General features: G+C 47.2%; 1 protein-coding gene and 1 non-coding gene across 7 annotated transcripts in view; one reads left to right on the top strand and one right to left on the bottom strand.

Moving 5' to 3' along the window:
* The window catches only part of SHANK1 (SH3 and multiple ankyrin repeat domains 1), a 105,042-nt gene that overhangs the window by 33,453 nt on the left and 59,381 nt on the right, over window positions 1-12,208 (bottom strand). For all 6 annotated transcript variants that reach the window (XR_008327337.1, XR_008327336.1, XM_053362736.1 and 3 more), the window contains one exon: window positions 8,105-8,180. Coding sequence is in view for 4 of the 6 variants with exons in the window: in XM_053362736.1 (XP_053218711.1) it covers window positions 8,105-8,180 (76 nt within the window). In the remaining 2 variants the exon portion in view is untranslated. The remainder of the gene's footprint in view (window positions 1-8,104; window positions 8,181-12,208) is intronic.
* Window positions 5,389-5,462, top strand: TRNAT-GGU (transfer RNA threonine (anticodon GGU)). The gene has a single exon. It is a non-coding gene; the product is annotated as a tRNA-Thr (tRNA).

The raw sequence follows: 12,208 nt of genomic DNA, 5'->3' as shown, positions 1-12,208 counted from the left end.
CTCAGTGGTGGACTCTGAGATCTCAAAGTTCAGTGGCACCCTGTGCAATGCCAAAATTCAGTCCCCCTGCCTTCTCAAGCTCCATTCTAAATCATTGTTGTGGCGCCCTCTGTGGTGATTCTGCAGATCTGCCCCCACTGCAACTGAACCAGTCGTGCTCCCCTAAATTCGCCTCTGCTCCCCTCACAGGCCCTGCTTTGCACCCCTAGTGCTTTTGCCTGGTGGGAATGTGTCCTTGAACTCTGATGATGCCCTTTCCTTGCCTGGATGGAGGATATGCAGTGGTGCCTCGCAAGACGAAATTAATTCGTTCCGCAAGTTTTTTCTTCTTGCGAGTTTTTCGTCTTGCGAAGCACGGTTTCCCATAGGAATGCATTGAAAATCAATCAATGCGTTCCTATGGAGACTGTCCGGGGACAGAGGGGAAGCGCCGTGCGCCTTCCCCTCTGTCCCCGGACCTGTTTTAAAGCAAGGGAAGGGGCAGCGGGGAAGACGCTTCCCCTCTGTCCCCGGAGATTGCGGGGCTGGCAACGGGGAGAAGCGATCTTCTCCCCACCGCCCCTTGCTTCAAAAGAGGTCCGGGGACAGCGGGGAAGACGCGCTGCGCTTCCCCGCTATCCCTGGAGCTTGCGGGGCAAGCTTCGTTTTGCGAAGCAAGCCCATAGGGAAATGCGTCTTGCGAAGTGGCTAAGAAAACGAAAAACTCCTTCGTCTAGCGAGTTTTTCGTCTTCCGAGGCGTTCGTCTTGCGGGGTACCACTGTACAAGGGTGTGTCAGTGTGTGTAGAAACCAGCCTACTGTATGAAGGTTGCTCAGAAGGGATGACTGCCCTTGGGCTGAAAAAAAATGCTTCCCTGCTCCTGCTTTACAGCGTTAAAAATAAAAATAAAACTCCCTAGAAGTTCCACAAAACCCAAAAGTTAGCACCTGAGGAAGTACGGAGAGATCACGTGTTTTCAATATAGGTGTTTTCCCAGGTTCAAACTCCTGCAAAAACAGGAATGGGACACCTCAGGTGCATTGGCCAAATGTGCCCCTCCAGGCCTCTCTGTGTGGCCCCCAGAAATCTCCCCAGGCAATACCCATCACTGGCCGGCTGTCAAACCGCAAGACATCAGCGCAGGTGGGCCCTGCCACTGCCTGGGTCTCAACCACTGCCCTAGAGTGGCAGGTGCTGGTTCTGGGCCTGCAGTTTTGCTCCCTTCAAGATCCGGGACTGGAAAAGAGGAGGAGAGTGTGAAATTGCATACCCTCTAACAGTTCTCCAATGAAAATAGGGACGGCCTAAGGGAAAGCAGGACATTCCAGGATTGAACCAGAAACTGTAAACCCAGGACTGTCCCTGGAAAATAGGGACACTTGGAAAGGTCTACAATTGGGAATCCCGAGAATGCAGTAACTCCAACAGGAGCTGAGTATGGTGGCACAATGGGAGTGGTTTCAACGTACAGTGGTACCTCAGGTTACATACACTTCAGGTTACATACGCTTCAGGTCACAGACTCTGCTAACCCAGAAATAGTACCTCAGGTTAAGAACTTTGCTTCAGGATGAGAACAGAAATCGTGCTCTGGTGGTGTGGCGGCAGTGGGAGGCCCCATTAGCTAAAGTGGTGCTTCAGGTTAGGAACAGTTTCAGGTTAAGAACGGACCTCCGGAACTAATTAAGTACTTAACCCGAGGCACCACTGTAGTGCATTTACAATATTTTTAGGCTGCGTTTAAGGGCAAAAGCCTCTGAATGAGAGGATTGCAGACTCAGCCTGGCAGAATATGGAACATGGACATGGGCTGTGTCTACACCATACATTTATAACACGTGGCTTCCCTCCCCGCCCCCCGGCAAAAAAAAATTCCTGGGAACCATAGTTCCCCCTCACAGAGCTACGATTCCCAGCTACCTTAGCAAACTGCAGCCTGCAGGATTCTTTTGGGATGGGGGGTGGGGAGGCGGTCATATGCTGTGAATGTATGTGTATGCAGCCTTAGGCTGAGAAAGCCCACTCCACGGGATGACCCTGGGCAAGTGGTTCTGTCTCAGTCCCCCATCTATCTCCCAGGCTTCTTGAGAGGCTAATCAAGGTAAAGATAATAAAGCACATTGTGCACTGGAAGTGCCGAGTAAATGATTCATGTAACTCGATCTGGAAGTGGTGGGTGCTACCATAATTAGTCTAATAAGAGAGCTGAAAAATTGGGCTCCTCCTCCTCCAGATGTAGGAGACAGAAGCTCAGAGATATTTCGCCAGTGGCCCAAGCAGTGGGAACTCGTGCATTTACGGGAGGCAGGGATGGGGAACCTGAGGCCTTCACAATGTCGCTGGACACAGGGCCGGCCCACCTGCGAGGCGAGGTGAGACGACAGCCTCAGGCGGCAGGGTCCACCGGGGCGGCAGATCTCAACATCAATCATTCTATCCCCCTCCCTCATTGTCCCTGATGTAGGTCTTCCCTGACCCCCTTCTTTCCTGGTGGGGAGTGAGGGAAGGCTGGCCCCAGTTTGGACTACAACTCCCATTATCCCAGACCATTGGTTATGGTGGCTGGGACAGATGTCAGATGGAGGGCCACAAATTTCCCATCCTTTACTTAGAGGCAAAGAAAGGCCTTTCTGCTTATTTTAGGAGCTGAAACTGCCTGGTCCTCCAGCTTTATGGCTGCACAGGGTTTTGTGCCTAACAAAGCTGAAAACCTGAAGTAGCCGAGTTTTCTGAATATGTCAAAAGCAGAACCAGGACAAGTTGCTTTATATTCTTGCCCCCAGATGTAACAAGAGTAGCTGCATCTCCGTAAATCAGCAGCTGAGGCAAAGTAGATGCGACATTAGCAGGTCTGGGTGTTTAAAATCTGTACCTGCCGTAACTGGGGAGGTTTAAGAAGCAAAAGGAGCGCATGGGTGCATGGGAGAAATGAAGTTCAGCTCGTGTTTCATTATGAAGCTCCCCGATTCACACTTCCTGGAACATATGAGGACTGAAACACAGCTACCTTTCAAAATCTGCACTTCTCTGAATTGTGAGGTGCAGTTCTCCAAACAAATAACGTCTACAAAATTTTTTTATTTTAAAGGTGAAATGTGCGCAAAAAAATCATGTATTGGTGAAAAGAGCATACAAAGATTAGGGGGAATCGCTTGCAAACAGTGTACATTAGAGAAAACTGCATGGGAAAGTGTTTAGGGAAATGCTTCCGCTAAATGCTGATGGATTTTCATGCTGCTGCAGAAAGGAGGAAAACTGAAGACAGGAAAATGGGGGAAACCAAAATCGACAGATTCATCCATCCCTAGTGAGTACAGAGGGGTTCCAAGGAAGTAATCTGTAGCAGTGGCGGCAGGTTAGCTCTCCTCATTCCCTCTTTTCTTCCTTAAATCAGCCCCTCCAACAGTTCCTTTTATGTGATTGTAGCAGATCCAGGTTTAGACACACAGATCTGCCGCCACATTTAGTTTGGCCCGTTGGCGAGCCACCAGGACAGTTGGTGCTACATAGCGGTTAGAGCATCGCACTAGGCCTGAGGAGGCAGACCTGCTTCGTGAGTCGTATGGGATGTGTGGCCTAGTGACTGGTCTAGCTCACAAGGTTGTTAGAAGGGCAAAATGTGTGCATAGGATGATATTGTATGCTGCTCTGAGCTCCCTGAAGGAGGGGCAGGATGCAAGTGTGGCGCTGTGGGTTAAACCACAGAGCCTAGGACTTGCCGATCAGAAGGTCGGCGGTTCGAATTCCCGCGACGGGGTGAGCTCCCGTTGCTCGGTCCCTGCTCCTGCCAACCTAGCAGTTCCAAAGCACGTCAAAGTGCAAGTAGATAAATAAGCATTGTTCCGGCGGGAAGGTAAACGGCGTTTCCGTGCGCTGCTCTGGTTTGCCAGAAGTGGCTTAGTCATGCTGGCCACATGACCCAGAAGCTGTACGCCAGCTCCCTCGGCCAGTAAAGCGAGATGAGCGTCGCAACCCCAGAGTCGTCCGCGACTGGACCTAATGGTCAGGGGTCCCTTTACCTTTACCTTTTTAATGCAAGGATAGTACATTACTGTCTACATTACTGGGTTGATGTAAAGACTGCTGAGATGATCTAAGCGAGTGTTTTGAGCATGGCAAAGCAGTAGTCTCTCTTTCTGAATATAAAATAAAATAAATGTTATCATGTCATATCATAAAACAGGTATGCTGGATCAGGCCAAAGTAAAAAGGTAAAGGAGCCCTGGACGGTAAAGTCCAGTCAAAGGCAACTATGGGGTTGCAGCGCTCATCTCGCTTTCAGGCCGAGGGAGCCGGTGTTTGTCCACAGACAGCTTTCCGGGTCATGTGGCCAGCATGACTAAACCGCTTCTGGCGCAACAGGACACCGTGACAGAAACCAGAGCGCACAGAAACGCCATTTACCTTCCTGCCACAGTGGTACCTATTGATCTACTTGCACTGGCGTGCTTTCAAACTGCTAGGTTGGCAGGAGCTGGAACAGAGCAACGGGAGCTCTCCCCATCGTAGGGATTTGAACCGCCGACCTTCTGATCAGCAAGCCCAAGAGGCTCCATGGTTTAGACCACAGCTCTAACAGCGTCAATCAGGTCAGTGGCCCACTTGATCTAGCATCCTGACCAGATGCTTATAGTTACAGATAAGCAGTGCTTTTTTCAGGGGGATCCTCAAGGGTATGCAGTACTGGCATCTCTTTTTGTTGTTGTTGCTGTTGTTGTTAAAAAGTGTGGCATGTAACAACTTCATGGTGAGTACTGGCACCTATTTTTCTAGAAAAAAAGCACTGCAGATAAGTACTGGATTACTATTTGACTTGGGGAGTACAAAAGAAAAATAGCAAAATCCTTTAGATTTTTAGCTTCTGGGAAGTCTTTTGTTTTTTCCCTTCTCCAACCGTAAGGCATCTAGCCACAGAAATATGCTTTCTACCACTCTCACAACTACTAGTACTACCACTAATGAAAATTATTATAACTTAAAAAGACATGGTTATCCATTATGGGAATACATGTATGCTACTCCGGGCTTTATAATGCAATTTTTCCATCCATACGGGGCCTCAGCAGTTTCTTAGTAAATGTTATTCTTTTTGACAGGCATGCACACGTTACCCATAATCCAACATGTTTCAAGCCAAGGCAGGTAAAGCAAAATCAGCTTAACCGTCCAATGGGAATCAGGAAACAAAACCTTTAATCACAGTCACTTAGGGCTTGCTGCCTTGAATGAAGTGGATTCTCGTTCACCTAAAGTCTGTGTCATAATAAATCTGACGGTCTTTAAAGCTAACCCTGTTTGGCTTTAGGGCCCCATTCACCTTGGCCAGTCCTCCAGGGGCCAAGTAACAGCACTGGGTTGGGCCCAAAGGGGTGTGGCTACCCCACAATCTCTCACATGCACACTAAACAGCCTGGATAGCTCAGTTGGTTAGAGTGAGGCGCTGGTAACGCCAAGGTTGCAGGTTCGAACCCTGCATGGGACAGCTGCAAATTCCTGCATTGCAGAGAGTTGGACTAGATGACCCTCAGGGTCCCTTCCAACGACAATACTATGAATCCATAGCAATCCTCAGGTGATTCATGAAGTAAGGGTCTTACTGCTATCTTTTTGCTAATTAAATTATCAATCTGATGAGCGGGGAGGAGGTAATTTCCATCCACATCAGTGTCCGGGGTTTCCACCTACCCCAGCTCTGTCTCTGTTTCATTTAGTTTTTCTTTTTGCTGCCATCACCAAAATTTGGGAGAGGGGCTTCGGGGCAGTGGTGGATCACAAGCCCCTGAACTGGGGGTTAGCAATCCCTGTTTTAAAGTGCCACAGTACTCTTCATTGCTGCAGCAGACAAACATGATTGCCCCTTAAACTTGTGTGTAGAAAGCAGTCATAGAATCGTAGAATTGTGGAGTTGGAAGGGACTCCAAGGGTCATCTAGTCCAACCCCAAGCAAGGCATGAATCTCAGCCAAAGCATCCATCACAGTTGGCCATCCAACCTCTGCTTAAAAACCCCAAGGGAAGGAGAGTCCACAACCTCCCATGGGAGACTGTTCTACTGTCAAACAACTCCTTCTCATCTTCTTTGTCACGAGGTTCCCACTTTATCATATCCCACCTTTTGATTTGAAATCACCGCGAAGCCTTCAAAGACTCCTGAGAGAACCACCAGGCTGCAAAGGATGAGACAACCATCCAATCCATTCTTATTACATGCACTAGTGCCCCTCCTGTGTGTTCCCTCTTTACTCTCAATAATTCAGACTCTTGAACGCTGTAAGCCAGTGATGGCTAAACTTGGCCCTCCAGCTGTTTTGGGACTACAGTTTCCATGATCCCTGACCACTGGTCCTGTTAGCTTGGGAGGATGGGAGTTGTAGTCCCAAAACAGCTGGAGGGCCAAGTTTGGCCATCACTGATGTAAGCAGTCAGCCAGAGTAAACCGAATGCATCACACCATGATGCCTGTCGAGCACATCACTATGTGACTCAAGCAAATGAGCCAAGCCGCACGCTACAGAGGAACGTAATAAGCAGATCGATACCTGTTCCTTCTCAACTCCCAAACACAATCATATACCAAGTATGAAGCAAATCCTATTCACAGAGCAATCCCATGCCCTCAGAAGTCCCACTGTGTTCAACAGGCCTTGCTCTCAGGTGATTGAGCATAGGTTGCAATCTCACTAAGCCTTCCTAAAAGTTGTTGTTGTTGTTGTTGTTGTTGTTGTTGTTGTTGTTGTTGTTCTTCTTCTTCTTCTTCTTCTTCTTCTTCTTCTTCTTCTTCTTCTTCTTCTTCTTCTTCTTCATGAGCTTCAGCAGTCTCAAGTTGCGGCTGTTCTAGATGCCACAGAGGAAATACTAAAGACTCCACCAATTTCACTGTGGGCTCCTGCAGATGAGCTATTTATTGAGTGTTCATCTTGATTTGCTTTCACAAATCTTATATAGAAGTTAGATTACATCTGGTCGGTTTTGAGTACAGGTATTTGTTCTGATCTGTCTGCAGGATGTTTACGCACCTCTGTGAATCACATGTTCATCTCACACTTTCCAATGCGTTTCCTTGCCACACTCCTAGGTGGAAAAAGTCTGTTTCTTTTTCAAAGTGGATTTGTTGTGCTGGGGCGACAGAGTGCTTAAATCCACTTTAATTGCGTCAGCCTAAATTCCCAGAGATGCTCTTGTCTGGAAGGGCCTGAAGCCCACAGAACAGAAAAATCACATGATATCCCTAATAAATATATCCAGTTGTCTTGAACTCATAGATACTTTGCTTCCACAACACAAAGAGCAAGTTAAATTATTTTATGTTTCCAAAAGTTAAGGTTAGTTAATTAATAATCAGTAGCAACTTGTTAATTAGTTATAATTCCCTCTTATAGCCACTGTCTGCAAAATTGCAAAAAAAGATTGCCCCTTCAACAGTTTTGAAATTAGCTTTTTTCTCTCGATTAGCTTGAAATCCTTTGGTTTTTTTGCTCTGTTTCTAACCTAACAGCCACATTTACATGATGAAATCTTGGCTTAATAATCCAAGATATGGCAAAGCATATCCCTTGCTACCTCTCTTTACATGAGCAGTAAAACAAGCCAGGAAACATCAGTTACACATAGCTCCCTGTTATGCAAAATCTCAAAGTAGACAGGATTCAGACGCCGATTTTGAACTGCATCCTTGCTTGCTTGGAAGCTGTTCATCATATTTGTCTTGGCTTGCACATGATAGGAAGCTACGCTTAACTGTGACTTTCTGGTTTGTTTCACCACATGCGCAAAGAGGCAGCAAGGGGCTGTGTTCACAGGCAAGCTGCGCATGCATTTCATGGCTTCTTGATTTGATGCTGCAAGCATAGACAGAGAGGCTGTCCTAGAATTTCACTCACAAAAATCAGAAAACTTCGCTGTTTGGACTGGAGGTAGTGTATGGGTTTTCATGAATGAGTCTAAAGAACAACACACAGAAACTGATTATATTTGGATACGAGTAAGATGTCACCACAAAGGGTGGCCTTTATGCCGTTAATCCACTTAAACTCTGTGCACCTTTCCATGGCCACATTTCAACACAATTCCACCTTGCACACAACCACAGATTGCACACAACCTCTTGGGATCACCGTCCACTCACCTGGGGGCATCAAAACTGTCATAGGAGCCAACCGTGTAGTGCCTGAAGAGTCGCTTGGCTTTGTCACTGCGGCTCTCTGTAAAGCAAAGCAGAGAAGGCGTGGGGGTTAGGGTTGCAGAAGGGCACTTGGTACACAGACAGCATCTTCCTTCTTAACTTTGGAACCTCCTGTCCTTCCTGCTGGTTCCTCTGGCAGCCAGTGAGTGGCAGCACAAGCTCAGCGCAGCTGGTGGCATGTCCAAAGGGGGGGAGACAGAAAGGGGGAACTATTAGTGTGTCCACCATAGAGAAGAGGGAAAAGGAGCCAAAGGGAAGCTGACTGCATGAGTCCCTTTTTTCCAGGGGCAGCCATTATTGTCTGGCATTTGTCCCTAGTAAAATACAGCCCCAATTTTTGTGTTTGGAGGCGACCGTGAGGTTGCCTTTTACAGTTGCCCTTAGCACACACATGTGCACATATGTACACATATGTCACACCTTGGTTTTCAAACAGTTTAGTTCTCAAAGCTTTTGGCTCCCGAACGCCGCAAACCTGGAAGCAACTGTTCCGGTTTGTGAACTATTTTTGGAAGCTGAATGTCCGACAGGGCTTCCGTGGCTTCCGATTGGCTGCAGGAGCTTCCAAACGTTTGGTTTCTGAACGTTTTGGAAGACAAACGGGCTTCCAGAACGGATTCTGTTCAGCTTCCAAGGTACAACTGTATTGAAGTTAGTAGTAATATAGCTTTGGATCTACAATGCCTGGTAGTCACTGGTGACAAGGACTCCCATGCGAGCGAGTGAATGAGCTGGTGGAGTGCTTCATCCCAGGGGCAGCCCGTTCTATTTCGCCGCCTGAGGCGAAAGGAGAAGGTGCCGCCCTGTGCATTTGCCACGCAACCTCCTGTGCTGCCCCTGCTGAAGGTTGTAGCCTCCAGGTTGTGGTGAGATCTCGTGAGAGCCCCACGGAACTGCGCAGAGGTCTCTGATGATGTTCCAAAAACAGGAAGCTAATGCAGATGCTTCTCCTTACATCTCTGGCTGTGGCAGAGGAGGTCTGCCATGGATTCTGCCTCCAGAGGTGGCTATCTCAGTCTGCCTTATGGATGGACCATTTCTCCTCTGCACCCATCATAGAAACCAAACAGGCCGCTACGGGAGGGAAACCCCCTACTTGGACCCTGCACACAAATGTATTGGGCTGCTGCAGGAAGGCTGGATCTCTGCAGCCCTCCTCTGCCATGCCCCAGCAAGGTAGTAAAAAACTGTGCAGGCTAGTTAGGTTTGCGGTCTTACTTACAAAATTAATAATAATAATAATAATAATAATAATAATAATAATACTTTATAACTGGTGCCAACACTACAATTCTTTTGGCTCCAGAGTAAAACCTTTGTATTTGCCTGGGCACTTTAAGTACAGGTGATTGCTGTTAGTCCGTTCTATTGCTTTAACTGCTTTAAAATGTGTTTGGTTTCCTTGCAAGGGGGTATTGCATTTTATCCGGGTATGACTAGTTTAGTTGCATCACTTGTACATACCCTTGCACCTATGAGGATGAAGGGTGGTTCATATGTATAAAAATACATTTGAACATAAATATCCTTATTGACATCTTGCCGGCCCCCCGCCCTCTGCCACTCTAGAACTCTTTTGAGCAGGGAATTGCCTCTTCTTTCGAGTAATGATGAAGGCACCATCTAGTGCGCAGGCTGCTATTTCGCACATTGCAGCTGGTGAGGCTCATTTTGAACTGTTAGGCGTAGTAACAACATATTGTAGGACAATTCTGTCTGGGAGAATGTGCTTAAATCACATTCATCAGATTTAGCCTGTGACTAGGTTAAATCTGTCTCAGTTGTCTATAAACAAAGAATGCCAGCCTACCAGTTCCCCTTGAGGCCCTGCCTAACTGCCTATCGAGATATTAAATATTGCCAGATGCGTTTTGAGTTGCAACCAGTGCTTTTATCAAGGTGCTGGTACTCACCATGAAATTGCTAAAGTAAGTGCCACATGTTTAACATTTGAAAACATAAAAGGTGCCAGTGCTGCGTACTCGTGAGTACCCCCAGAAAAAAAGCACTGATTGTAACTATTTTGTAGTGAGCACATACAGATCCAATGTGAGATTGAACTGTCTCATTAAATAATCTTGCGTTTACAAAAAGGGAACCAGTTGCAGCCAGTTTACCAATCTGGTTACTCACACCCCCTTCTTTAGAAGCCAACGTGGGCAGCTGATGGCAGCAAAAAACTAACACAGCCAGCCAGCAAAGTTTCCAACAATGTGCAACGTGTGTGTGTGCATGCAGGGTTGTGAGTATAGGAGCATCGTTGTAAATGTGCTATGGTCTGATTCGCACATCATGTTAAACCGAAACATGACGTAGTGGAAATTGTGGCTGCTTTGCTCCTGCCCAATTGTTCTGCTGCCGAGTTAAGCCATGCCTTGGGCTTAGCATGTTGTCCAAACCTAGGTTCATGGTGTGACTAACCACAAGCAGTAACCAAGATTTGTCCCATGGGTTTGTCCAGGAGAGTTAATGGCTCAGATGACACGCTAAGTCAAACCATGGTTTAGTGCAGAAGCAGAACAACAGGGAAGGAGCAAAGGGGGCACCATCTCATGTCCAGGAGCCCTCATGCTGTGAAAATTAGTCCACTGTCCCTGTATTTTGTTTTGAAAATGGGGAACAGCACGTGACAGGAAGAAATTATGGCCAGTTTAAAAAAGTGTGGTGGTCTTCACTTCCTAGAGTTTGGTCACAGTTAAATTGCATGATAAACATGAAGACCAGGCGTGAGGAAATTAGGGCCCTTCATGTGTTATTGGCAGGGACGCGGGTGGCGCTGTGGGTTAAACCGCAGAGCCTAGGGCTTGCCGATCAGAAGGTCGGCGGTTCGAATACCCGCGACGGGGTGAGCTCCTGTTGCTCAGTCCCTGCTCCTGCCACGTCAAAGTGCAAGTAGATAAATAGGTACCGCTCCGGCGGGAAGGTAAACGGCGTTTCTGTGCGCTGCTCTGGTTCGCCAGAAGTGGCTTAGTCATGCTGGCCACATGACCCGGAAGCTGTACGCTGGCTCCCTCGGCCAATAAAGCGAGATGAGCGCCGCAACCCCAGAGTCGGCCACGACTGAACCTAATGGTCAGGGGTCCCTTTACCCCTTTACCTTTACCTATGTGTTATTGGACTACAAGTTCCATCACCCACTGACCATTGGCCATGCTGCCTGAGGCTGATGGGAATTGGTGTTGAATAACACTCAAAGGGACACCCATGTTGTAAACAGTGATAGAAGACAGAAGGTGGAAAATTCTCTAGCGGTGAAAATCTGGGACAAGTGTGCGTGGAAGGAGCAGTACACTGTTGCTGCTGGTGATGGCGCTTCAATTCCATACTTAATTTTTTTTTAAAAACCCCCTCAAATTTTGAAAAGAAAATCTGCGATGGAGGAGGCGGGGGCAGAATTTAAACCGAAGACTGTTGCCTACTCTACTTTTATTTTGGCTGTCCCTCCATTTTCTGGCTTCTTCCATCCGTATGGGTTTCACATGCAACTGGGGAGGACATGTAATGTCAAAAGGGGGCCAACGTGTTCTTCCTTGAAATACGTATATGGAAATGTCATCTTCCCATAGTGATTAATGCTAAAAGCTAAAAAGGTGTAGGGATAGAAGATGAAAAGGGGTGATAAAGCCCCTATTGAGGACAGCCAAATTACCTCACAACAATTTAATAGCATTATTTCACAGGGGCATGGTGTGTGGGGCTTTTTGTGTGGGAAATGACCCTAAAGTAAGCAAAGATAGCTCCCTGTACCTGCCACAGTGACAAAACTCATTTCTGAAACATGGAAGAGGAGGGGAGGAAGAAGCCTTAGCTACTGGATATTAACATTTCACCCATATTCAGTGGGTAGTCACATTTTTACCCACTGAAATCAAATTTTAGCCATTGGAATTAACGGACCTAAGTTAGCCACAACCATTACTTTCAACATGTCTACTCTGAGTAAAAGTTAAGTGACTGTAACCCTATGTCTCCTTCTGCGCAGCGCAAACGCTTAACAATTTCTCCACGTCCCCTACCCCCCCCCCAAAGTGCTGAAAATGTCTCCCC

Source organism: Podarcis raffonei, chromosome 13 (assembly GCF_027172205.1).
Source record: "Podarcis raffonei isolate rPodRaf1 chromosome 13, rPodRaf1.pri, whole genome shotgun sequence".
NCBI lineage: Eukaryota > Metazoa > Chordata > Lepidosauria > Squamata > Lacertidae > Podarcis > Podarcis raffonei.
This window is presented reverse-complemented; position numbering and strand designations above follow the sequence as displayed.